General features: G+C 38.2%; 1 protein-coding gene across 3 annotated transcripts; it reads right to left on the reverse strand.

Annotated features, from left to right (window-relative positions):
• Positions 1-23: 23 nt before the first annotated feature.
• On the reverse strand, positions 24-27,560 carry CEP89 (centrosomal protein 89). 3 transcript variants are annotated; one of them, XM_064671277.1, is made up of 19 exons: positions 27,422-27,560; positions 25,351-25,457; positions 23,962-24,117; positions 23,227-23,428; positions 22,312-22,417; positions 20,673-20,701; positions 19,401-19,455; positions 18,112-18,330; positions 17,588-17,730; positions 17,203-17,253; positions 16,278-16,361; positions 15,380-15,487; positions 13,389-13,500; positions 12,604-12,784; positions 11,579-11,746; positions 10,826-10,967; positions 8,609-8,698; positions 4,092-4,261; positions 24-825 (listed from the first exon to the last, which is right to left on the reverse strand). In XM_064671277.1, exons 1-19 carry the CDS (start codon positions 27,458-27,460, stop codon positions 588-590), a joined length of 2,400 nt encoding a protein of 799 aa, XP_064527347.1. In that variant the 5' UTR covers positions 27,461-27,560; the 3' UTR covers positions 24-587. The 3 variants fall into 3 exon arrangements, with proteins under 3 accessions (XP_064527347.1, XP_064527346.1, XP_064527348.1); XM_064671276.1 differs by having other exon boundaries at positions 20,673-20,704; XM_064671278.1 differs by lacking the exon at positions 25,351-25,457 and having other exon boundaries at positions 20,673-20,704; positions 27,422-27,528.
• Positions 27,561-27,564: the final 4 nt, after the last annotated feature.

The following is a 27,564-nucleotide window of genomic DNA, read 5'->3' on the forward strand; positions in this document are numbered from 1 at the left end:
TACTACAAAGCTGATGTGCAAAATTGTGAAAAATCAGCATTTATGAAAGCTCGGACAAATAGGCATCAATAATCTAAAGGCTGTCACTGCTGCAGAGAATGCTCTGGAAAAAAGGTGGCTTTTGAAGCAGAAGGAACAAGACAATCTGGAGAACTGCACCCTGTGCTGGCAACTCATCCCCTTGGTAGAACTCCAGCAGGAGCTTCCCAACACCTGGGCTCCTGTAAACCTGTGGAGTGGACAGTTGTGCATTCAGGCACCACCAGTTATCAGGAGGATGCTTCAGTCCTGGCTGCTCCACAGTCAAATTTTATCCTGTTAACTGGTTACTTGTCTTTTCATGTTAACTTAAAGCTGTATCACATTTTGTCTTAACAAGGAATAGCCTTTTCTTCAAGTATTAAAGTCATATTTCAGGCTAGATTTACCCTGTTGATGGCACAGCTGGAGAATATGCTGTTGTCACTGGTATGACCTTAAAAATCCAGTCATTTTGAAGGGGGGAAATGTTCCATCATATCTTGTGTCACTGAGAAAGTCAAATTAAGGCACTGAGTTCTCTTTTTTGGATGAGATGCAGATCCTTATCACTGAGACTCTTCTTGAAATTCATTCTTAGTAGGGGATGAAGTCTTCACATCACAATAGCTAAAATCATCTCTGTAAACTAGGTCCTTCTGAGAGCTTTCATCAAAGTGTGGCTCATGAGCTGTGCCAGCATTCCACATGGTGTTCTTCCTCAGGGATTTATGTAAGAGTTCTCTCATTCTCCTGTTTTCTTTGGTTGTGGCTTCCCAAATGATTTCAAGTTCCCCTTCTGTTTTCCTAGGGGAAAAAAACGAAGAGAAATCCTAATTTTAACAACGTTTCAGCAGAAGAGAATTACAGTATGTGGATAAGCAAATTAGAAATGGCCTGTATTTAAGTGCTTGAAATTACCTGATTAAAATTCATGCCTATTTTGCTTTTGAAAAAGCCCACTAAATGTAATGCTAGAGAGGATATGACCAGAAAAGAAACACTTGGACCCATGCAACAACTTGGATCAAGTCTCAGCTAATGCCTCTTTGTGGCAGCCAAACAAAGGTGGGGTAAACTAGGAGGGGAGACAAAGCTAGAGGACAGTCCTTAAAGCATTACAACCTCACAGATTCATTTCTCTGATGCCCAAGCATAAATGAATGAATTGTTTAGCATCTTTCTCAAGAATAGGTTATTTTTTAAGCATGGAAGTCAACATGATTTAATAATACAGTGTATTCCAGCACAGGCTTTTTATTTTAGTAAGTTATGTTAGATCAAGGTTAAGCTCTTGGGTTTCCCCTGACTTATTTCTAGTATGTATCAAAGTACAAAAAAATAAGGATATCAAGATAATTGAGGTGGAAAGCAAAGCTGTTGCATGGAAAATGAGCACACAAATTTGAATGCTATATAGACTAATACAGTCCCTTCAGGGCACTACCTGAAGCACTGGACAGAGCTACCCTTCTACACAAATTCTCCCCAATACCAGGCTCTAAAAATGAGAAACAAATCAATGCACAACATAAATGTGTTGAGAGCCCTTTGTGACTGATCACCCTGAGAATGAAGTGGTGAAAAGTGGCCCAGCCATAGTCCCTGCCCACTCTGTGTTTCACCTTATGACTTGATATACAGATGGAAGAAGAAAAAAAACCTCGTAGAGAAGGGCTTTAGATTATTCTTGCATATATTGCTTGGAATGAACTTTTGGTGGTGGAGGAGATCAGTAACCATTGAAAATGGAATTAAAGCAAAAGGCAGCAGGTGAAAGCAGTACAAGTGCTAAAAGTAGTCTAAGACTCTGCCCAAGAATGTGAGAGGCCACAGTTAATTAGTTGGACCTTTCCATTTCTGCCAAGTTGCTAAAAAGCTATTGAGAAGCAATCTCTCATTTTTAAAACACCAAAACTGTAGATGACTTTGCTCTCAGGAAGTATATTTCTCCTTGAGACAGGATGAGAGTGTCTAATATTTACCAGTGCTTGGAATATGCTTCAAAATGCTTTACAAAGGCAATTATCATTCTCCTCAGCCTACATCTGGGGAAGATGTGAGGCACAAAGACTGAATTTGCTCCCCCAACTAGCAGGTCTCAGTGTCACCCATTGGTTGACCCTGGCTCTCTGTATTGTGATTTTGGAATGTTTTCAAATGAACTTTTATATCTTGATAGGTCAAGCTCCTGTTCCCTGTTGCCCCTGGTCTCCAACTGGAGTCTGCAGGCACCGTGCACAGCACCCTCATGGTCAACAATTAATACACAAGAGCTTAATCTGGTTTACTGTTACTGTAGTGCAGAACACAACCCAAGCTTTAGTTCATCCTCTAATTTCTAAAACCAAGACTTTTTTGAAGATGACGAAACTAAAGATCAGCAAGTTCTGAATTGTAGTTTAATGCTGTCAGCATGCCTGACCAACAGGGTGCTCATCTTCAGTTCAACTGATTTTAGAAAAAACATTAGTTCAAAAAAACTGGTTTTAAAAGTGTCCACATGGTTCAAATTACTTGAGTAGCAAGGAAAACAGATGCCTTTAGAGACAGTGGGGTATCTGAACTCTTCTTGGAGGATTAGTTTTTAAAGAGATCTGAGAGATGCAGAGCCAGAGAGCACTCACTGACTTTGCTCTGGAGTGAGCAGTCACAGCATATTGTTGTTCAGGAAGCACACACAGCACTCCACAGTCACAGGTGAGGCTTCTCAGTGTGGCTCAATATCCTGCTTCATAGTTCAGCTGGTTTTCAGGTGAGCTGAGGAGAAGCAGCTGCATCCCAAGTGCAGGTTTTGTCTCTGCATGGTTTTCACCCGAAAATTCTGACCCCACCAAAACCTAAAAATGCATCCAGCAGAATGGGCTAGGGAGGGGGTGTCTTCATTCTTATTAGTCACAGCCTCCCTTCCCTTACAAACTTGGATTACAGAGCAATTTGGTTACTACAGCTGCTGATGGTCTGGGCTTTTTTCTTGACACTAATATTTCCCTGCCCATACAGCCAGTTCACCTCTTCAAACACAAGTCCTCACCACTTGGCATTTAAAACTAGATACATGCTCAGTTTAGATACATGTGCTGTTTCCAGATGTCTTCAGGCAAAAAGCATTAAGTTTGTTTGTTATTAATGTAGGCTGTTATTACTTAAATACGTAAAAATAAAAATTCCATTCAACTCCAACCTAGCCAAAATGTAAGGCTCTATACCTTGTTGAGAGTAAACAAAATGCCAATGCTGTACTGATTGATGTTTGAGGATGAAAGTTAACAGAAACAGCTTCTGAAAGCAGATTCTTCTTTACAAAAGACAGAGCTTTCTGCCCTTACTAAACCAAATTAATTCAGCCTTAATCTTATATTTGGGCTGCCGACTCAAGAACTAATTTTCATCTCTCCTGTGAGAGTTTATTTAAATATTCCTTATAACAAAGATCAACAATTTTTATCATGGTTACAACGTTATATGTCACCCCCCAGGTAAGACAGCTCCTCTCCCTTGCCTGTGCACAGCTGCAGAGGTTTTTTGCTGTTGACCCTCTCCCGAGGACAGTCTGAGGCACTTTCACACCCGCGTTCTCCAGCCAAAGCACAGCAGCTGTAACTATCTCCAAGGGCTGTTTCTCTGCAGAACACTTAGGCAATAAACTCTGACCTAGTAAACTCATAATAGAAGTGTCCTGTGAAATAAGACTGGAAGTATTTATGACCCTGTTTTTTTTACTCAAGGACCACATCATCAGCTTTTATATCTCAAACATGCAGCGTAGCTTATTTAAGGGAAGGTACGTGAGACTGATGACTCTGAGGATTACTCAGCAAGACAGATGCAAAAGGAAACAAAAATCTTATGTGTAATCACGAGATTCCTTTCATTTCCTACTATTCTGAAAACTGGTGAGGAGTGTGGATGGGCAAGTGTTCAGCCTTTAGCAGAAGACTTTAGTTTATTTATAAACTAACACATATCTTGATTTATAGAAGCCCCTCAAATCATCAAAGATTAGGCTCAGGTTGATACTCTTCTTAAGAAGAAGTCTTAAGAACAGCAGTTCCCCCCTGTGCCTCACTCACCTCTTCTGCTCCAGCACTTCATCCAGGGTTTCCTGCTTGTCTTGCAGCAGACGCTGGAGGTGCTTCATTTCCTGCTCATACCAAGCAGTCTTCCCAGCAAATTCCTTCTCCTGCTCAGTCATCTTCAGATTGATATCTCCAAGCTTCCCAGCTGCTTTCTTTTTATACACCTGTAAGGGGTAAAGATAATAGGGGAAATGGGATTGTGGGAGAAATAAGGACAAGTCACTACCAACAGAAGAAAGAGCTGGAGACACTGATTTGGAGTTTAATTTTACATCAGTCCTGCCCTGCTTAAATCTGTCAGGTGGGTTGCATTATGGATTTTTTTTAACCTGTTTGTTAATTCAAAGGTACTAAACTTCATTTTGTTCAGTATATAAAACTGGTGTGTACAGTGAATACCATGCTGCATGTTTGTCTTAGGAGTGAACAGAATTAGCTGCAAGAAAGGGTTTATTTTCCAAGATGCAAAGCTACACATTACAGCACCTGTTGCTTAGCACTTGTCCAACAGTCATATTTAGCAGTACATACCAAGAAAAAGTGCTTATGTTTTGTTAGTTGTTCAATATGAATACTAAGAGGAAGGAAAAGAATAGCTTTGTGTTTTAAACTAGCTTCCCGTCGTGGAGTTTATTTTTCTAGAGCTCATAGGACAATAATAAATAATAATATTTACCTAGAACATTAGTAATTCAATATTTAAGGATGACTTACACAGGGGGTTTTCCCTAGCTTTTCCCTGTCAGATCCAAGAAAAGAATTAGAAGCCTGCAAGTCAACCAGTCACATCATTCAACTTTTTAGATTCCCAGAGAAGAGTCCAAATTGCAGAGTCAGGTGCTTGCACTGTAATGCCGTGGGAGGCTAAAGGAAAATAAGTTCCTTCTGAGCAGCAGGTTGCTCAGAGCCAGCAGAGGAAGTGCAGAGCACAGGGAAACAGCGGAACTTTCCCCTCTGCCAAGAAATTCTCCAGCTTTACTCAGGTCCAAGAGGGCCCTGAAATGCTCTCTCCAGGGTAGGTGCCCATAATTAATAATTTCAGAGAACTAGAGAGACCTTCTTATCACAGCAAAGGCTGATAAAGCAGCCAGCAATGTTGGTGAAACCCATTTTTCATCTCGCGGTCATTGACCTCCCAGCTGCAGAGAGCTCTGGTTTAAGGTGAGTGTTGTGTTTTCAGCTGCACTCTGCCTGAGATGGTTCAAGCCTCTGGCTCCTGGAGAAGAGGAGGCTCAGGGAAGACCTCATCTCTCTCTACAGCTCCCTGACAGGAGGTTGTAGCCAGGTGGGGGTTGGTCTCTTTTCCCAGGCAACTATCAGCAAGACAAGAGGGCTGAGTCTGCAGCTGTGCCAGGGGAGGTTTAGGTTGGATATTAGGAAGAATTTCTTTGCAGAGAGGGTGCTCAGCCATTGGAATGGGCTGCCCAGGGAGGGGGTGGATTCTCCATCCCTGGAGGTGTTTAAGATGAGACTGGATGTGGCATCAGTGCCATGGGCTGGGAACCACAGCGGGGTTGGATCAAGGGTTGGACTTGATGATCTCGGAGGTCCCTTCCAACCCAGCTGATTCTATTCTGTGATTCCTCATCTCCCATGGCTGCCTCTTTTGGCTCTGCTCCTCCTTTGCCAACTGAAGCCGTGTGTAGAATGGTTGCAAAATCTGTGGGGCACAAAGGGCAAAAATGCACCATTTTCTTATTGCCTGAAACCAGATATGAGGGATACACAGCTCTGATCCTGCTCCTCTGGATGGATTATAACAACATCTACGGAAAATGCAGCCTGTGCAGGTCAGGGTGGTTCTGGGCACACTGACAGACGTGGCTGCTGGCACACACAGATCCTTTGAATTGTCCAAGATAAGCTATTAATGTTCCTGGAAGTGAAGCAGGGAGCAGTAAACAGACTGGTGGAGATATCACCACCAGGAAGAGGCTGATAACACACAGAGCTAGAAGTCGTAATATTTTCCTCTAGAGCTAGAAAGGCCCAAGGTCATGGCATCAAGTATAGAGTAAGCAAGGTGAGGAATGATCATGGATGCAGCTCTGGTACTGAAGAGGACATAATTTACACTCTTCTAAGTCATTTGGGGAAGGTGTACTCCTGGGCACCACAGCTCTGTTTCACCTCGAGTACTGAACTACAAACTGGCAGAGAATTCTGACTGCAGAGCCCACAAAACATTATTTGTACAAACAGAGGCTGCTGGCTATGGTACATGTAATGATCTGATCATTTGTTGAGGCAATAAAGTTATTTTCTGTCAATCACGTGTTGTTTTTCTCCAATCCTTTAACAGTAAAATTGGTATTGTCCATTCCAAAAGAGAGCAAAGGACCATCTGAATGAAATCTTCTCACTGCTCTTATAAGAAGTGCTATAATTCTCACAGAATAGCCCTGTAATGGGAACACTGATGGAATTTTTATTGTGTGCTACAGAACATTGCCAACTGTCTCCCATGGCACCTAAAAATACTTTCATTAAGATCACTGATAATTATCTTCAAGGCTGTGTAAAAAAATCAGTTTAAAATATGTAATAAAGCTGTGTGTATTATTGACATGGGTTTGGGGCTTATTTTAGCAATAACCTGTTATTTAGCTTTAAAGATTTTCACTGTGATTTTGTCTTTAATAAGAGATCTGCCAGACCTTGACTTAATTTGAGACTTCTCAATGAAAAAGAAAAACTACAGGATTTTATTAATTTTCTTTCTTCAAAAGAATTAATGAAAAAGTCTTCTGGACCAGAAGACCAGATCTATTTTATGTGCAAGGCACAGATGACCTGAGTTCAGAGGGAAGTGATCCAAAGGGAATGGAACTGCCAGCTTTTGGAACAACCTCTATCCATAGGGTGTCTGATGTGTTTCCAGTGGAGAAGGGTTGTCCCACATAACCTTCCTTCTTTCCTCCCCTCAAATAACAATTGTAGTGATGTAAAAGAAGCCCCAGAAAATCTTTTGAGACGCACATGGTGCATCTGTCCTGTAAGTTTGGGATGAGCTGCTTCCTGATGCAACATGAGGCAACAAACTCAGCAAAAGGGAAACCTAAGTAAACCTGGCTGTGTCTAAGAAGTAGAAAAAGAGTCTAGTTGTGTCCAAAAAGTAGATTCACACTGTAGGCACTTGGAAGTAACTCAGAGCTGTAGGCAGGAAACTTTTCTCTCCCCATACCCTGAGGACTCCATGCTCCGGTTCATATAATTTGTATTTCTTATCTTGTATCTTGAGGAAATAGCTGCAGGTGGCTAAAAGCCAAGGCCCAGTAACCTTTTGTGAGATAAGAAATAGCTAACACTCCCATTATCAATGGCTGTGTCACCCTGGCGGGAAAACGAATGTGTTTTAAGGACTGTTATCACTGGAGACAGATTACACCTAAATACCTCAGGAGAGGTTTATCCTGAAACTCAAGATACAGGGCAGTTACCAAACTGATTTCCCGAAGCAGCAAAGAAATAAATTATACCAGCTTTTAGCAAAGTTTATTTAATACAATAACCAAAGAGAATATGGCATTTGTAGGTGTTGTGTGACTGTTTAAGCCCTCTGCTTTACTGACAATAATAATGAAAAGGTTTTGCAAGTAGATTAGTCTTACTTCTGTTAAATTGAAACAGCTGTGTTTAAGAACTTTATTTACAGGCTTTTTTTCTGATTTCCATTAATAGTTGATGGGTTAAGGATTTTTTTAAATTTGGTTTTGCACTTAAAATTCGCTACAAGTAAATGTTCTTAATCTTATGCAAACCTCTTCTCTATCCCTTAGATACAGATCTATTAAATTGCATAAAATGTGTATTTAACACGAATATAAGCCACTGTCTTGGTAGGAAAGATAGACATGAATGAGGGTGAAAAGTGTTAAAAACATTTTATGGCTGTATTAGTATAATTAGACAATTCTTTTAGGGCGGTGTTTCATGTATTTAGATATTTTATGAAGTGAAACTTTTGAAACATAAGTGTTTCAAATTTATATAATGCTGTTATACTGCAATTCCACACTGTGCTTTGCATTTGTTTAGAGAGTTGTAAAGATAACCTAGAATGTATTCTCTACCTGGGCTGCATGTTTGAACATCCCCTGAGTTTCTAAACCTCCCACCCTTTGGCCACATGAAAGCACCTGATGGTAACTGTACACCTGAGATATGTTTTTCATTCTTCTGATTGGAATTGGAATGGACTTCAAGCTGAAGCATTAGTACAGCCTCAAAAAAGTGGGACTTGGGTCACAGTACAAAGCAAAACCGAAATACAAATAATCTTTAAGTATTTTTACAACTAGTCCTAGGTTCTCCAGGTGTAAATGCTGTGATCTGGCAGACATGCAATGTATGAACACAATGGTGAAAACTATATTGAGGATCTATTTTGCTTTTTAGAAACATTTTAAGATAATCTATAAGTCTTTCATAAAAACACTGACACAACTGTTGACTTTTCTCACCAGAAAACCCAAAAAACAATAAATATTTAGCTTAGAAACACTGCTTACCTTAACTTTCTCTTCCAGTCTCCCTAAGCGTAGACTGCCTTCTATCATTTTATTGAGAACACCCTGCTTCTCATTTTCCAAACATCTGGCCTGCAACCACACAGTATATACATAACTAAATGTAATCATTATGTTAGAGCAGACAAAACACTGACACTGAGCAAGACACAGCAATTCCATTTTGAGCTCCCATAGTCTGAAGAACCAACACGGAAAACAAGTCCTGAAAATTATTCTTTAATGGCTGGTTATTTAATAATTTTTCAACTGACTGTGAATACTGTGAAACAGTATTATTCTGAAAGGATACTAATACTGTAAACTCAACCTATTCTGTGTATTTTTCTACAGGTATATGTTTGTAGGGATCCCATTTTTCACTGTTTCATAGGCACTACATTCCCAGATGTAAAAAGTAAACCAAACGAAAATGCATAAGCTATGAACAGTGAAATAACTTTAAAGCTGTAAGAGGCTTCAATTGTTAAATCCACTGAAAGCATTCAAAAGAGAAGTAGCTTTTAGAATCAAAAATGTCTGACCACCTTGAACTACCCATATCACTGCAGAGACACATCTCCTTTCCCAGAAGTCAAAATTACCTGGCCCTGCTGGAGTCTGTGAACTTTGTGCTCAGTAAGTGATAGTTTGATTTACTGAGAGGCAGCTGAATCATACAGTACAATACAAGGACAATTTTGACAGCTGCTACCTCAGGATTACAGTTCATCATCACTGTTCCACTATCAGAATTGATTTAAACAAGTTTGTTGCTGCTCTGTTTTAGGCCGTCACTGTTCCTGGAAATAGTAAGTTTAATAATATCCCTTTATTTTTGTGGAGATGTGATTACTACAGATTTTATTTTAACCCTCAATAAGTAAGAATATAGGCTAATTTTTTAGTGCTGTACCATTCTGCTGACCCTCTTCTTCTGGATGAAATCTGCATGAAATGCATTTCAATGATTTAATTCAATGAATGAATTAAAAAAGAGTAAGGCAAGGATTAACAGCTGTAGCTGAACTGAGTAAATAAACTAGACATTACTGAATTTTGAGGTGGGGAATGATACTACATTTTAAACTTTGTCATAACCAGTAGTGATTCTTCAGAATCATTAGGGTCTACCTCTAACTTTTTGTTTGTTTGCTTGTTTTCTAGGTCTTCCCACTAGAAAACCTTATTGGAGTACCTGCTAAAAGAAACCTGTAGTCTAACTTTCTGCTAAGATTTAGCAATTAAAAGTAGGAACGGGTTATTTTGATACAGCTTTATGAGGCACCAAAGTAAACTGGGTATTTTGAAGTTTTTTTCTATTTCAGTAGAAAATTTAGTCTGAATATCTCTCTGCTGTTGGCAGACACAAATCAAGATCTAAGAATCAATTCCCCTAATTCCTAAGAGACATTTGTGCCCAGTTGTAAAATCCTGAAGCCTAATTTGTACTGGACAAGGATTTGAGTTGGGTCACCATAGTCCCTCTTGTAGAATTAGGAATGAACTGCTCTTTTGTACCCAATACTGATGACAACCTTTGTGTACAACTTGAACAACAGAAGACAAAAAAGCTTTGACAAAGTTTTGTGAAACAGTTTCAGGACCAATTTGAAGACAGAGGACCAATATGTCAAATTGAAATTGTTTCCAAGATCTTGTAAAGGAAAGAAAATGTGCTTATGAAAAGCCCAATAACCATGCCAGACACTTCCACTAAAGAGAAGTTGTTCCAAAACTCTCAATTAGCCTGTTAAAATGACTGCTAACCAGTAAAATGCAATACCACCAAGTGTATCCACAGGAGAAGGTCCATAGAGACCATTTCAAAGATAATGCCTTACCTTTAGATTAAGAGACCTGTATTAAAATCTGAAGATTGCAAGCTACTTTTACATACATGTAGCTCAACACCACTCTCTAAAATTAAGTTTAAAAAGTCTTACAAGCTTGATATATAACACTGCCATCCCTAATGCTCATGTGAATTAAGGCTGAATTATGTTAACTCCAGAAATAAGGGTAGTTGCTTTTAGTCACTCTTCTAGAAAAAATCTTTTGCTGTTCCCATCCTATTTGCTAAAGTCCACTCAAATAGCTAAATCCTTAAACTGAAATTATAGTTTTCTTTTTTGATAATTCAGATTAACAGCAAGTTGTGCCAGTAGGATGATAATGGTGTGAAATATCAATTAATATTAATTATTTCAAGGTAATTACCAAAGATACAAGGTGATCACGTTCCTGAGCCATCTTCTCCACCAGACCAGTAAGGTTTGTTAGATAATAATGGGCTACAACTTCTTTTTCCATCATTTCCTCCAGCTGCAGTTGTAAAACACGTATTTTCTTCTTTAGTCGCCTATAAAATGAACAGATTGGGAATTAATAATGGCATTAAAAACTTGCATCACATGTGCAAATCAACATGCACAAGTCTCAAACAATCAAACATGCTGCTAAAAAAGCACTGGCTCACAATATTTGCAGTGCCAAAAGTACCATGTCCCACTTTTGGGGCTGTTTTTCTTTACAATATGTTGTCTGAATAACAGTAACAATGATTCAAAAGAACAGTTTGTGCAATGGCTACAAGCTCATAATCCTTAAGAAATACAACAATAATATTGTTTTTATTTTTTAAAGTATTGTGACCCCATCTCTGAACCAACTGGGTGCATGAGAAGGTTTGCAAATAGTGTAAGGCCTTATTTCCAGTTCACGAATGATTCATTGCTATAGCTAACTGTTACTCACACTACTAACTACTACAGTAAAGAAATATTCTCAATGTGCATGTAGTCACAGAAAAGTGAGCATGAAAACATACAAAGATATGTTTAGGAAACATGTTTTTTCTGCAGTAGGTAGAAAACACTCACTATGGGAAGCCAGACAATTTTACAGATATTTCTGCTGTTATTGTTAGAAATACAAGTATTTCTGTACAAGAAAATGAGACTGTGGTGTGACCTGTTTGTCTTCTGTGTCACTTCCATTTCAGTTTGCAGGGCCTTGTTGTCAGCCAGGCAGCTGTTTTTCTCCTGGAGCAGTTTCTGGTTCTCAGCTCTCAGTGATGTGACCCTTCCCATCACATCTTCCACCTCACAGCGCTTCTTCTGCTGCTCCTCCTGCAACCGCCTGCAAAATCCAACAGCACAGGACAGGGGTCATGGACAGACCTTCCTCACTAAAAAGCTAAATTACAGGAAGATCACCCTGTTAAAGGTGTGAAAGATACACTGAGAATGCTTAATGTTCAGTGGTGACATCAGACAGGTATGACATTCTCAAATCATGAATTATTTAAATAATTCATTCTGACTGCACTTCATTTAAATTATAAAAATATGCAGCCAAATGTATTCCTTTTTTTTTTTTTTTCAAAGATGTTACTAGCAATGCCAAAATACAAAGTCTGAGAACTTCCCAGGACACAAAACAGTAACTTGCACTATCCAAAGGCTTGGAAGCAAATAAATTTACAGAATGCCTTCAGGGAAACAGTACTCTGCAGGCAGTGCATGGCAGCACTTTGGAGTTGTGCTGTTTCCTCTTATTTCTATATTGTAAAGACTGCAGAAACTCAGAACTCCTGGTTTAGAGTTTCAGGATCCTTTAGACATGTTCCCAAAGATGGGAACGAAAGAATGAAAACATTTAATTTATAGCATTGATAGAAATAAATAGATTTGACAAAAATGATATTTTTAATACCTCCTCTTCTACTATTTAATACAGTACAATTAGCAGTATGTACTCTATGGTAGGAACACTCCTACCCATGTTTCTAGATCTGGGATATCCTTGTTAAATTTAAATGTCCCTAAAAACCAAGAGATTATTTTTTAAATACTTCTTTCCCTTTCTTTGTACTTTGGTAATTGCCTTCCTGGATTACCAGCAGAAGTTTCCACTGGCCTCCTACCTCCAGAGTGCAGCTCTGTTCATGTCCATGCTTTGCAGAACTGTTTCTCCATGCACATGTAAATTCATACCTGTTTAAATCATTCACCAAAGCCAGGTGCTCCTCTGCTGCTATTCTGCTCTTCACTCTGGCTTTCAGCTCTTCACAAGTAGAACATAAAGCTTCTAATTGCTTCTGGTACTCTGCTATCTCTTCTTCTTGGCTTTGTTTCTTCCCTTCTAAGATTACTATCTGTTTGGTCAACTTTGAAGCTTTAGGGAGGGGAAAAAAAAAAACCCAACTGGGTATAACAGAACTAATTCAATCACCTAGTGAAACTCCAACTAAACCATTAATATGTTAATTCCTAGTTGTTCATAGCATTATAGAACAGCAGATTTGTCAGTTTGTTTGTATTTTATTTTTTGTTGTCTCAAGCAACTTGTTTTGGTAAAATGCTGAAACTTCAAGACTGCTGCTTTTCTGAGCTGTGGGATCATTGAAACGTCATTTTACACTGAAAAATTCTCATTCAGTTTAAAGTGCTCTTAAATTACAAAAATGAATGCTTTGATATTAACAGCTCTTGCCACTTTTTCAGAAGAAGTCAAAATGTTATTTAGTGGCAATAGGTGACACTGGCATTCTTTTCAGGATCAGTTGACATCCAGAGCTTGATCTCATATTAATGTCACCAACATTCAGCAATGTCTTTTAGGCACATATAAAGTTGCAAAAAAATCCCAACCAAACAAAAGCAAGACCTCCCAAAAATGACAACAATAGAAAATAAACAAAAAAACCCCACAAAAAAACCCCAAACCTGTAGTACCATCTTTAGTGTAGTTCAAATGACTGGCAACTCAAGCACTTTACCTTCTTGCACATGCTGCCTGTGACTATCTTTTGCTTTAGCTTGTTGGATTTTGAGCTGCTCCATCAACAATCCATTTTCTTCCAAGACCAGCTTGGCCTGAGTTTGTAGCTGCTGCCTGCAAAGATAACCAGCTTGTAAATAAAATATAACTCAAATGTTAGCTTTTGTCTCCATTGACATTCAACAGTGTTAAAAATCATATTTGCACCTCATTAAAGAACAAAGTGAAAACCCTTATTGGAAGCAATGTCAGGACCTATGGTAAGCTTACTGGAGACAGGAACTCACAACCATCAAAATGTAATTTATTTTACATAGTGTTTAAAACCTTTGAGTAACAAAAGCAAAAAATCCGTACAGAAAGAAGGAAAAATCAGTATGTGTGCATTAGGAGTGTAGCATCCTAGAATGGATAAGGTTTGAAGGGATTTCCAACTTTGGGAGGTCATCCTGGAGACAGCATCATAACTAGTAACTGAAGCAGATTTGTTATCAAAACGTGATAAAATCTTGGATAGCATTTGGATTTACTTGGCTTTGACCTCTAGAAAAATACTGCCAGTGAGCTTTATGAGCCTGTGAGGAAGATGGGCATTTAAAATGAACTCTCCTGAGAAGAGAACTCAACTCTCTGCTTTTTAACTTGTACTAATTCAGCCTTTAAGAAAAACAATACCAGTCTTTCTGATGTTAAAAAAAAGCTTAAGAAAGTATTTGCTGTTCTAGTAAGAGTTTAAAAAGTTGAGAAGTATTAGCCAAAGTGTTTTGCAATTTGTGGACAGTATATAAGCAGCCAAGGACACATAAAATATCCACAGTATTTTATTAAAGCACCTGTGCAACACTTTGACCCCTTAATAACAACCTCCTTAGCAAGATCTATGCAGAACTAACACCTGTAATTCTGCCTCGAGCAGGTGCTCATTGAAAGTCAGTCTGTGCTATTGGGTCAATCTGCAGAAAGACTTCACAGTGGAAGAGACAGCTGGAGTCAAAATGCTCCTCAGGTAGACACTGAGCCACCTGAGCCCTTCCACAACTACCACCTGTGCCATGGGTGCAGGAAGAGTTTTTATGTTCACTCACAGGGGATGCTGTTCCAAAAACTGTTACTCTGGTTAGGAACTATCTTCCAATTTCCACTTCGAGTTTGTTCATGGAGAATGAATACCCAGTTATTGTTCTAGTAACACTGCCCTGAGTCCCATAACAAAGTTCTTTGTACACTCCATGTCTCCTGTTCCTGCTGCTCCCAGAGAGCAACACTGTCCTTCCTCAGCCTTAGTTCTGGAGTGAGAAAGGCCCATGTGCCTAAGCTCCAAATAAAGGAGGCTCTCCACCCTTTCAGCTTTGATAGTCTGCACCTAAACCTGTGACCAGGACTCTCCAGAGATTTCCATACAGTTGTGTTGTTCCTGCCCAACCTCTACTGGGAGGACTTATTCTAAAATAGCCCAGGACTGTTCTACCTTTCTTTTTCTTTATAGCTGTTGCCTTAAAAAGCTCACAATCATCTTGCAATGAACCAGTACAAACAGTCTCTTCTCCATCTCAGCTATGAATGTCTCACTTAGGTAAATTGTTCTTAAGTCTCAAGTATTTTCTACTACTTAACTTCATTACATTTGCATTGTTTCATTTCTCAAGAATATTGAATTCTTCTAACGCCACACTCTGTTGCCATTTTATATTAACAGAAACCTGATGTCACTGGCACACTGTACAAGTATGTAACCTTCAAAATCTGGGACAGAATTACATGGGCTTCAGGTGCAGAACTGCACATTCATATTGAACCTTTACTCCAAAATGATTCCAGGCATTGCACATCAGCACTGTTCCATCAAGGCAATTGTGACCCTATTACCCCCTCAGCAAAACAATTTGCTTGAAGGGAAAAAAATTTTTCCTTAGAATCTGTAATCTTCAAAGTTTGCATGCAATAAGCAAAATAATGAGTAACTTTTAAATTAATTTCCAGTAATATAACTTGCCATTCTGTAGAGGTAATGAAGTTATTTTTATTTAATCGCTCATGCAGGTCTTCATTCTCCTTCACCAACTCTTCAACTCGTGCTTTAAAATTCTTCATATCCTCCTGGAAGACAAAGGATTTCACATAAAATTCTTTAGAGGTAAGTATTTTGTTTTAATTTTTACATCAAAAAAATCTTTACAAACATATATGTTTCTAGTTCCTGACTTAATAGCATATTATTTCACAACTCACTCATCTCTAATTCAGATGTGCATATTTTATTTCTAAATTGTTTCATCAATCCAGTAATAGCTGATTAAAAAGAATGTTGATATTTGATTTGTGCCACATTTTTGCAAGTCGTAGATCCTTAAAATACGTATTTAAAAAACAGAATTCTGGAAATTACTGGATGACACTAAACATTTTTAGAAGGAATGACATGGATTTGAATATGGTAGGACAAGACAGAGAATTTACAGTAATAAAATCCTTGGTGTTTTCTGCTCATTTTATGGCTTAATTTTTTGAAGGAAATAAATCTATTTTTAAAGCCTATGGAAAGCCTATGAAAGCCTATGCTTTCATACCCACAAGCAGGTGGAAGAGCAGCTCTATAGAGCACTGAATCCCCATTATGGATGACAGCAGTAAATTCTTTCTACCACTGTGTTTATGATTTAGTCTGTTCTTAGAGCCCATCTTCCACCTCTCAGTGTAGTGCCCACTTCTGAAGCTGAACAGGCTGACAAAAACAAGCAAGTCAAGAAGGATGAGACACAAGAACTATGCATGGAAAAGTAAAACAAAGTCACTTCAAATTTTAAGCAGAAAAGAGCATTGACAAATCCCTTCAAAAAATTTCAGTCATATATTTCCACTTCAGTGTGTATTTTAAATGGCAACTTGCCTCATGTTCAAGAATAAAATCTTCCTTTTCTCTTATTCTGTCTTCATAAGCCAACAGAAGAGGTGACAAATACTTCATATCCAACTTAAAAGAAAATTAAAAAAAAAATCAATAAATAGAAATTAATTACAAAAACTAATCTCCTCTGTATTTTTTACTTCTCCTGCTATAGATTGTTAGTTTTAAAAGCTGTGAACAGTTTTTGTATATGACTTGCTGACAAAAGGGCAGCTGGACACTATATTGGCACACTTCACTAAAAAGCAGCTCTAACAGCAGAATGTGGCTGCAAATGAATACAAACCAAAACTGAAACACTACAGTGATTATCACTAATTAAAAAATTATCCCAGATTCATTAGTAAGTGGGAAAGAAATTTCTGCTTTCTCAAACCTGCATTTTTAAAACTAAATAGTACATGATTACTGGCTATTATGGCTAGAAAGACAGAGCAGGAGGATTTTCCTGTACAATAGAGTTCTGAAAAACAATGAGGAAGGGAAATGTAAGATCTGATCAGCATTTCAAGGAGAAATTCTTTTACCTATTACAAATGCATAGAATCTCACAGACTATTTGCCTTCTCCTTGCCAGAAATTCATAGGCTACCATCAGAATGACTGAAACATTCTATTTTCTTTTAGTATCATCTTAAAAATAATAACAGCAGAAGATTGATAGTTAAGGAGATTAACAATTAAGCAGTAGAACTTGGGAGACCTTGAAGCAAACTATATGCTAGACAATGGTAAGTGAAGAAGGTATTTATATAGAATATATAGAATATTTAGAATATTCTATTAATTTATGATAGTTCAGCAAATTAGGTAAATAATATCCTGAATGTTTTGTTTCCAGTAAAGAAATTCTACAGCTTTATTTAGAAAGGAATAAACAGAGAAGTGAAAATACTATTTGACTTACCAGCCATGGTGGTGGTGGTCCTTTCATGGGTAAGTTTTTCAGCTTTACATGCTAGAGCAGATTTTTAAAAAGATACTGATATTATTTCCTGCTTTTTGAAGCACCAACTGCAGTCACAACAAAGCTTATGTTTCTAATTACATGTGTTGCACATCTTATACACACTCAAAGTCAACAAAACTGGAAGTTCAGTATCTTACTGATACAGGAGAATACTACTGGCTTCTTGAAGTTAGACTTAATGATAAAGGCTTATTTTAAATTTCAGGAAAAGCCTGTGCAATTTGTAGACTTTGTAATAAACTCGGAGAAAATAAAAAAACTCAAAAAATAAATAACAATGGGACAATTTAGTAGAAACTGCCTTTATAACCAAGACTCTCACCTCTTCTTGGGACAGTGACCTGAATTTAGTTTGATAGCGACTTAATTCTACATTTAAACGATGGACCACCATTTTCAAAGCATCATTTTCATCTACCAGTTCTTGTGCTTGTTGTCTGAGAGAAAGTAATTCTGTTGCCTCCTCTGTTAAAACAAATATCCAACAAGAAAGTTCAATCAACACTCATGAAATGTTCACAACAATTTGCTAATTGTAATGAAAAAAAATTTATTTCAATAAACTAGAATCATAAGAGAACTTATCTCAAAATACAGTTATGGAATAATCCCATGAAAAATTATAATAAAAAACCCAACCACCAAGTATTTTTTTTTCATGGTTATCTAAGTATTCCTTGACAAAATTTCTACAAATGTAGAAAACTTTCCAAAAGTTTGGAAACTACTTCTGCACAGATACTTGCCTAAATCAATGACTTGAAAGCTCCTACTACAGGAACAGGTTGTAAGAAATCAGAAGAATCACACCAGATAGCTACAGAATGGCTTGTGTGTTTCTCCCACCTTCTCTGTGTGAGTCCTCTGCAGCTTCTTTAAGCCTTCTGTTTTCTTGTTCTAGTTTCTTCAGCTTCAACTGCTGTTCTTCCACTTGCTGTTTTGTTCCCTCCAGCTGCTGCACCACAGCCTGGTATGCCTTGCTCAGAGACCAGTTCTCTTGTTTTAGTTCTCTGAACTTTTCTTTAGTCATATTTTCCCTTGCTTGCCTTGTCCGAACAGACACATCTGCAATGGCACAGCCCAAGGCATTCAAATGGTGTTCAGACCAGAATATGAGTTTCAGCAAATTACAATCAGTTTTTTCCAATATCAGCATGATGTATGAGTGATACTTTATAAATATAAATCAGCTCATGGCTCCCAAAAGATCAGATCAGAAAGAATTAAAAAAAGGAGGTTTGGAGAGAGCTGTGGAGTGGCTGCAAGCTCCCACCTTTTCTCTCAGACACTGAAAACATTCCTTCTTTAATTGGGAAAGAAAGTGTCAGCAGATCTCTCTCTCCCAAGCATCAGTGACCAGAGAGATGAGACAAAAATGTTCACTGCATGGACTAGTCAGTCTTCTTGATCCCTTCTTATTTTAATCACCTATACAATGAAAGCTTTACCTTCCTTCCCACAGTTTCAATGACCTGTCACTGAAAAGAAGTTACTTAACAATCCTTACAAAAGTAAAATGTTAGATTATCTGCAAAACCGTGGATATATTGTTGCATCAGTAATAATGGCTCACACTTCCAAGTTTTCCTTTCCATCTGTATGGGATAAAGAGGTGACCTATTAAAATGAATTTTAGCCTTGCCAGTATAACCTTATAGCACACAGGCATCAGTGTAACTCAGCACAGGACAGCTCCTTAGAATAAGATTTATCTGAAGCCAAATAAAGAGCTATCCCTTGTTATTGAGGAAGGCAGCCCATGGATCTTGTGTGTGTTCACCAGTTCAGCTGCAATGACACACTTAATAATGGTGACACCCTCCAGTGTAGATTAAATTTAAGGTATTGGAGAGGTCCAGCATGACTTTATTACATCATTTCACAATCATTTACTTTAGACTTCAAAAGTCACTCAGATTGGAAAATAAAAAAAAACAAGTCTAAGCCACCTAACACAAAAAGCCTGGGACTGTTGTTTTGATACATATTACAGAGCACTCAGCACTTTCTCATCTCCTGTACAGGGAAAATACTTTCACACGCACACAAACACAAGCAGAAAAATGTATTTTTATATAAAAATGCCTATTATTAAGTGAAGAGGTGTAGTAAAGGCATAGAAAAATCCAAAGTACCTGGGGATGGTGGAGGTTTTTCACTTATCAGATTTTCAGCTACTGGTTTTTCCTCCTAGTAGAGAAATAAAATATGAGATAATTTGCTTTAACAGTCACCCTTCCTGTAGTTCTCTGAACAGCATCACTGTTGGAGAACTTAAGAAACAAAACTTGAGAAGGAGTTTCTCTTATATCAACAAAATTTAAGGCTGGATTCACTGCTGATAATACACAAACTTCTCACTCATCTTGGCATCATTTTGTCACTTATCACTGCCTTCAGTCACTTGTGGACATTTGAAACTGTCACTATTATTTTTAGTTATAAGAAATGTACACTTCTCAAAATATTTTTTTTTATGGCTGACATAAAAGTCCCATAAACATAAGGCTTCTTGACCAAACAGGATGGATATTGTTCCCACTAAAATAAGACTTTAGACTAATCAATTATGATATGAACTTGAACTGCCAGTCCCTAACTGGGTATCAGCAAATAAATCAAAATGGAAAATGTTCTTTAAAGTTGAAGAATTTTGTTCTTGCTTTGCTGTAAAAAAAATAAAAGTACCTATTTTTACATTTCTGGAAGGTTCTTTCACCAGGAAAGAAATCCAGGCTCATTTAACCAATGTATTTACTTGAGGTGAACATGATTATATAGAGACTTTCTCCATGTTCCTGTAAAACAGCAGTGAGGTTTTGTAAGGATGTGATGCCATGAAATTTAACACAGTGATGACACTGAGTGACATTGATGACTAAGTGAGTCAAAACTTATGAACAATTTCAAAAGAAAACATATGTGCTCAAGAACTTGAAGGGAAAAGTTATGATAACCATGGAAGAATTGACCATTTCTGTAAATAATATTCCAGCAAGTTGAAACTGAGAAACTAAACTTTTGGGTATTCTTTTTCTTTTATGAAAGCAGCCAGACGGGCCCAGTTGGAAAACTGTAGAAAAATGTGGTGAAATCAGGCTCAGAATTTGAAAATTATCAGTAAGAGCCATGTCTTGCTGTAGTGTGATGTGTCCCATTCTCAGTTTCTTTCTTTCACATGAGAAATAACAGAAGACAAGAAAAAAACAATCCAACTTTTGTATGTATATTTACCTATATAGCTGTATTTCTTCAAAAGGAATGGTTAGCCATTCTTGTACTCTAAAAGAAAAAGATTCCCTAGTGGCAATAAATTAATTTTCTTTTAAGTGACTGCAAACTAACAGCTCTTTATGACACCCTATTTTCCAAAATACATCATAAATCAACCTTTATCTAAGTCTTACCTTTAAGTTCAAGCCAAGATGTTGGTCTTCTGCTAAAGAAAAACAGATCTTTCAGTCAACTGAAATAAAAACTGTTTGTAACTACAAAAATTATTTGTAAACTATAAGGGTTCATAAGGATATGTATGCACACATATGTACACTGCAAATACATGTAAGAAAGTCCTCCCCAACCCACACATTAGCTCACTAATTTTCCACTATCCCTTTCATGGGGTGTTAGGACACTGATGTGAGACCTTCCTTTCCCTCACTCTATAGATGCAAGTGGGGAAGAAATGATGCTGCACTGTTGGCTCCTGTTATCATTTTAGAATTTGACTAAAGGACAAGTGAAGTATTTTCATTGATTTCACTGGGCTTGAATCCTGTTGCATCTCTGAACAAAGCAAGTGCAGTTCTGGCAGCTTCCAAGACCTGCAGCACGTACTGTGTAGAAGAGGGATTAGAAATGGTGTATATATCCTGTTCTTTTCAGTTCAATGCCTTCATTTTCCAAATGGTTTTATGAAAGGAACTCATTCTTTCTGGATATTATTCTCTATAAAACTTCTCAAATATCTCACTGATACAATACTGAAAAAACACTGGGATCTAAAATAATAAAACTTATAAAGACAATATTTTTTAAAACAGACTCAGTTCTGCTTTCTCTTTCCTGTTCAATAGCTACAGAGTGCTGCCATCCACTGTAAAAACTGCATTTTCCAGCTCTGAAACTAATTATTTCCCATTTTCCTGATTTTAAAAGAACAGACGAGACAATTATGCAATAAAACTGTGACACAAGTAGATCGGTCTCGTTGTATTGTTTTAATTTTTTCTCCACAATATTGTATTGCTACAAGAAAACAGCTTAACAACAGGTCCAGTTACAAACCAAATGTCTCTGATCTAATGAAATTACTTATTGAAAAAAAGTTATTTGTGAAGCTTAACAATTCAGAGCTTAGGGTGATAACCTGAGCCTGACGATCAGGGTAATTTCTTGATTCTCTAGAAACATCCTCTGTGACCTGATGTAGAGTTTTAAGGCCTAGACCTTAAAAGACAGCAATAATGATTCAACTTCTATAGAAAGGATAAGCAACACTACTATCATGTCATTTGATTATTAAAAAACCCAGAAGTTCTTACTGATGGTTTTCTGTCATGACATTTTTTCATACAAGGAACATGACTGATTAAAAATGTTCTCCTCTATCTGCAGCTTTTTTTTTTTAACATTGGTAGTTTCTATAGTTCCTAATTTTTTCCAGTTTTTGAGCACAGTAACACTCCAGATTTCCAGAGCATAAATTGAACTGATTCACTGGATTTATAGTAGAGAATGACTGTACTGGACAAGACAGAGTTCACAAAACCTTTTTTTTCCCCTCTCTCTGAGGGGAGATATCCACCGGCTGATAGTGGATATTTAGGAAGTCATTCCACAGTGAATATAGACCAATCTTCCCTCTTTATGCATCTTTTCAATGTTCTATAATTACTTAAAATTATTGTTAAGTAAATAGTAGCATTTTTAATTGCTCTTTTAAAAAAGGGATATACCATTATCACATAGTATTACATTTATTTTATTCAAAAATTACTTTCCCCATGGTATATGGCATTTTGAAGTAACAGTAAGTTTATTTACCTTCTATTTGCAAAGTTGATTTATCCACCACCACCTGAGACTCAGCTTCATGGGAAGGAACCTCTTTCTTGTCAGTGTTAGAGGTGGGAGATGGTAGAAACTCTTCCTATGAAAAAACAAAACAAGCCTATTTTAATCATGGTATCAGTGTTAAAACAGCCCTTGTGCTTTGATATCTCTCTGAAATCTGTAGCCTACTACTGCCTCTTCACCTAGGGGTGTTTTTTGGTTTCTTACAATACAAACCACAAATCCAAAATGTGAAAGACTGATGGTTCCACTTCACCAGTGTTGGTTTTTTTGAAGAGGCATTTTTTTGAGAGGCATTTTATTGCCTCTCTCCTACTCAGGTACCTCTTCCTGTTTGTTAAATTTTTGTATCATTTTGGACTGAACTTTAAATATGCCTTAGGAGTATTAAGTTGTGCATTGCTGGTTAAGACAATTCAAAATTATAACACAGAAAAAGTTCCTGATCTTCAAGGTAATTTATTTCATTTGATTCCCAATCTCCCTGTCCCTATAAGGTCTGTGCTCATTAGCACAATACTGAAACATTAACTAAGCTTTCACCATTTAAGAGTAAAGTGCTCTTAACAAATCATCTACTATGTAAGTACCATGGCAACATAAATTATTGGGCATTTTACAAGAATAAATGATGCATTATAATTATATAAAATACCAGTGTTTTCCCAGTAAGAAAAGGCTCCCAATAATCAGAGAGAGGGAATCTGTGAGAACCAACAAACCTAACTCATGTAAGAGTAAATGAATCACGAAAATAAGCATGGGAAATAAACACTGAATAAATGTCTGAAGAATAAGAAGAAAACATTAAGCATCAGAAATATTTAACATGTGCATTAATATATTAAAACATGGTAAAGTAATTAACACACTTAAAAATCCTACCTTTTTATTTTTGCAGGGAACAGCATAAACAGCATTTGTGCTAAAGCTTTCTTCCCTCTTCTCATTACTCTGACAGCTGGACTCTGCCTCTTTATCAGCATCTGAGACATAGGTATCCATGTCCTCATCTTCACCATAGTGGCCTGATGTTTCCAGGGACTGTACAGGAGATTTGTCACAACCATCAGGTTTCCAGGTGGACCTGCAGGTAAAAAGCAACTTAATGCCACTTTTCTGCTGCTCACTCTTCAAAAAAACCAACATAGTAAAGTAGAACCATCAGTCTTACAATGTACACCACAAGTCCACACAGCTGACAGAGGCAAATGTCTGATCTAGGAATCTAGCCTATGTGTGTGCTCTAAAACAGACAATTAATACTGGAACTACCTTGTCCTCTCCATCTTAAAGAAAATGCCACATTAGAGATAGAAGGTTGCTAATTCTACCTAAAGAAATATCTGTCATGTAACTGTAATATCTGCCATGTGTCACTTAGCTCAGTTAATCACACTTGGCAGAAATAATATATGATTTTATTTCTGACTGCTGTACAATCCAAGTCTGCCTCTCTGAAGACTTCACAAGAAACAGCATAAAGATTGTAGACACTTCAGACTGAATTTATGATGTGGTGAGAAAAAAAGCAAGAGTGTGCTGTAACTCTTTGGTAAAATTGTATCACTGGCAGGTTCTATTTCTAACCTGAGACAGTAAACCAGAAGTGTACAGTACCCTATTCTGAGCTGGGTCACTGTTGCATATGGTTCAAACCCTTCCTGCTCCAAAGAGGTGGAATCACTCTCAGAAAGGGATCTCTGCCGAGGCTGAGGAATAGCAACAGTGCGCCCTGTGAGTGCTGTGGCAAGGATTGCTGCTGCCAGAGCAGACCTGCAAGAGAACAGAGAAAAACCAAGGAAGCAATGCTGCTGGCCTCTTGTGCTCTCCACATTTGATATATTTTCCTTTGCAAAACGTCTTCAATATTTAAGCAAAGCAAAGTGTTCACAGTTCAGAAGCATAAATCCCACTGAATGCCCACAGGACTGGTTATAAACTATTAACTCCCAAAGGAAAGCACAAAATGGGGCAAGCCATTGTAATGCAGCTTTCCAAGAGGAAAGCAGAATACCTACTGGTTTTCCCAAATCACATGCATGAAAATCATGACATATTCTGAGTTACTTTCCTAAAATTCACATCAACCACTTACAGCATTTAGCATTCACTTTAGTCATAACAATACTACCTGGCATTGTGTAGAAAAAGTGTTCCAAGTCCTGCTATTTTGCCTCCTAGTTTCCATTATTCCCTACTCTGAACCTTTTACTGATGACTCTGAAGTTGTTAATAAATGTTGGCACACTGCAAACCAGGACAAGTAAACAGAAGTGCCTATTTGTGGGACACTGTGGAGTATGGGAAAGGATATGATGAAGAGGAAAAACTAGTAGGAACTAAGATTAAAGCAAAGAAATGGCAAGGACTCTAAAAGGAAAGAAAACAACTGGAAGTCAAAAAGGAAGAAGAAATGAACTAGGATTAAGTAGGAATGTTATAGACATTAGAAAGGCCATGGAAAACAACTGGAACTGAACTAAACATGGAGAAAATATAGACTAAAAACTGTAAGAAACTACAACTTAGAAGAAAAACAGATTTGTGTTTTTTTCTATGTGACTTGCCTATATTGCTACATCCAATCCAATGGATTATGCCAGTTTTTTAAGTCCCTGTCATGGGACTTAAAAAAAAAATCCATAACATTTAATTTACGATTTTCTAGTGTGCTAAAATTTCCTGACTCACAGCACTAGTGCTGCTGCAGCTCTACAGTCTACTGTGGCAGCCAAATTAAAAATTGCTCTAACTTTAAACAGTCCATTTGTCTTTCATTGACTCAGACAAGTTCCATATTCCTAATGGTTATTACCCTAAATATGTAGCACACTTAGGAGTGGGAGAAAAATCTGAAAAGAGGGGAAGCGACCCACTTAAAAATATATTGGTTTTGTGAAAAGCTTTATGCAAATACTGCAGCAAGGACACGTGATTCTTTTAATCATGCATTTCTAGTAAGTTATAGTACTTGAGGAAGGGGAAAAAAAAAAAATCAGAACATACCTGGGCCTTTCTGGAGAAGGGTTTGGACTACGAGGGGGAGGGGTGCGGGGAACTGCAGGTTTAGGAGCTATGGTGGCAGCAGGGACCAGGCCATGAGCTATATGTTTCTAAACAATTTAAAATAAAATTAGTTGACAATGACTTTTAAGGATTACAATGAAAAAAAAAAACAACAAACCACAGAACTGAAAACGCACAAAAACTGACAATGCGAAATAATGTAAAAAGGAAGAACAATGACATGCAATTGATGCAAACTGAGGACTTGAAATGGTTCCAATTTAACTTTTTACATGTATGAACAGCTGCTAATGGAGGTTAGAAAGTAATTTACATGAGAACCATGAATGGAGGTTTTCTACCCACTATATGGCACAATCTGCAAAAACAGAATTTTAACATAATCATTTTTTCCTGTATATATATACAAGAAAAACAGGACTAGAAAATAACTTCTTTCAAAATATTCAAATGCTGCTTCAGAGTGACAATATTTGTCCCTTTCTTCAAGACTCTGTCAGTCAGAACTAACCCTCAGTCACAGCAGTATGAGATGGACAAATAACCCTGTCATTAAGTCTTGCAGTCAAAGGTTCAACCTGAATTAAAAAAAAAAATCTAATGAATGTTTTAGCAGCAAACACAGTAATTTTTTAAAAGGGATAATATTAAACACCAGCTCAGAAGAAGTGGGACCAGAGTTCCCTACAAAGAATGGAATCATGTAATAGTTGAGGTTGAAAGGGAGCTCTGATCTAGTACAAGTTGCTGCTCAGAGCTGGGTTAACCAGAGGGAGTTGCTGGGGACCCTGTCCAGTCACATCTTGTGTTTCCCCAACCTGGTCCAGTGTTGGAGCACCTCACAGTATTTTATTATCATGTTTAAGCTGAATTGTCTGTGTTTGAATTGGTGCTCATTGCCTCTTGTCCTGTCTCTAGGCATCAGAATAAATGAGGCCATAATAAAATCCATCAACTTTGGATGGAGTAAAACAGGCCAAGTTCCTGCTATTTCTTCTACAGAGATTCCCCCCACCCCAAATTATTCTTTAATTTACTACTCCAACAGGGGAATGAAGAGGCAAAATGGGAAATACTTCTGTCTTCACAGGAAGGCACATCAAATAACTAAACGGTGCATTACAAAGACCACATTTTTACTCAGCCTTATCTTACTGCATCTTAATGCACTGCTCCTGAACTCTGCAGGTCTGTCTGGGACACACCGGTGTGTTTGGTAAAGGCTGGTGACTGGAGATATCTTACTGTGATCAGGGAATACGGGGAATCAGGGTATCAGGGAATACAGCTGAACTAAGAGTAAAAAGCATGATAACAACAGAGGATCGATACTTTAATTCTAGTAACAAGAGTTCAATAGTTCAAGTGCGTTGGGAGATAACACTGCTGGCAACTCTGCAACCTGCGGCTGCCCTGAGCTCTCATTACGTTAATCTCCCGACGTTAATTTCATTACATTAATTCACTGTTAAGAAAACGCCAACGTGCTTTCCTGTAGTTGGTAACGGTAACATGTAAGTGGTTCCAATGAGATAGCGTTTTCCTCTAAGAGAAGGTAGATCCTGGTGCTTGCTACACTCACACAGCTGTGCAGTCTGCCAACTATGAGTAGCTACTGTAACACTAACTGGAACCACTTATGTGTTAACGTCACCAACTACAGGAAAGTCTGCTGGGTTCTTTTAACAGTAAATTAATACAGCAACTTGTATCAGTTCACTTTAGAGCAGTGAATGTGCGCTTCGAGGATCGCCTTGGAAGAGAGGGAGCGGCACTGCCAGCGCGGAGCCAGCCCCGGATCCAGCCCGGGGTCCAGACCTCTGGATAAGCCAGGCAGGACTGGTACCGAGGGAAAGAAGCACACCAGCCTCCGGACACCTTCCTGGCTTTGCCTGGGGTTTATTTCCCCCCGATTTTCACGTCCTTCAAACCGCTCAGCGATCCCCGGCACCGGCCGCCTTCCCCGGGGGGCCTCCCCTCGTCCCGCCCGCGCACAGCCCAGCGCTGCGCTGCTGCCCCCGCTCCCGGGGATACCCCGAGCGATACTCACGAAGGGGCCGGGGCGGCCTCTCCTGAACAGGAACGACATCGGGATGGGACAGGACGGGATGGGACAAAACGACCCGACCCCGCCGCCTCCCGGGCACCGCCCCAGACGCTTCACCCCCGCAACCCGCCCCGCAACAACGGCGC

This window comes from Pseudopipra pipra, chromosome 14, assembly GCF_036250125.1.
Source record: "Pseudopipra pipra isolate bDixPip1 chromosome 14, bDixPip1.hap1, whole genome shotgun sequence".
In the NCBI taxonomy this organism is placed as follows: domain Eukaryota; kingdom Metazoa; phylum Chordata; class Aves; order Passeriformes; family Pipridae; genus Pseudopipra; species Pseudopipra pipra.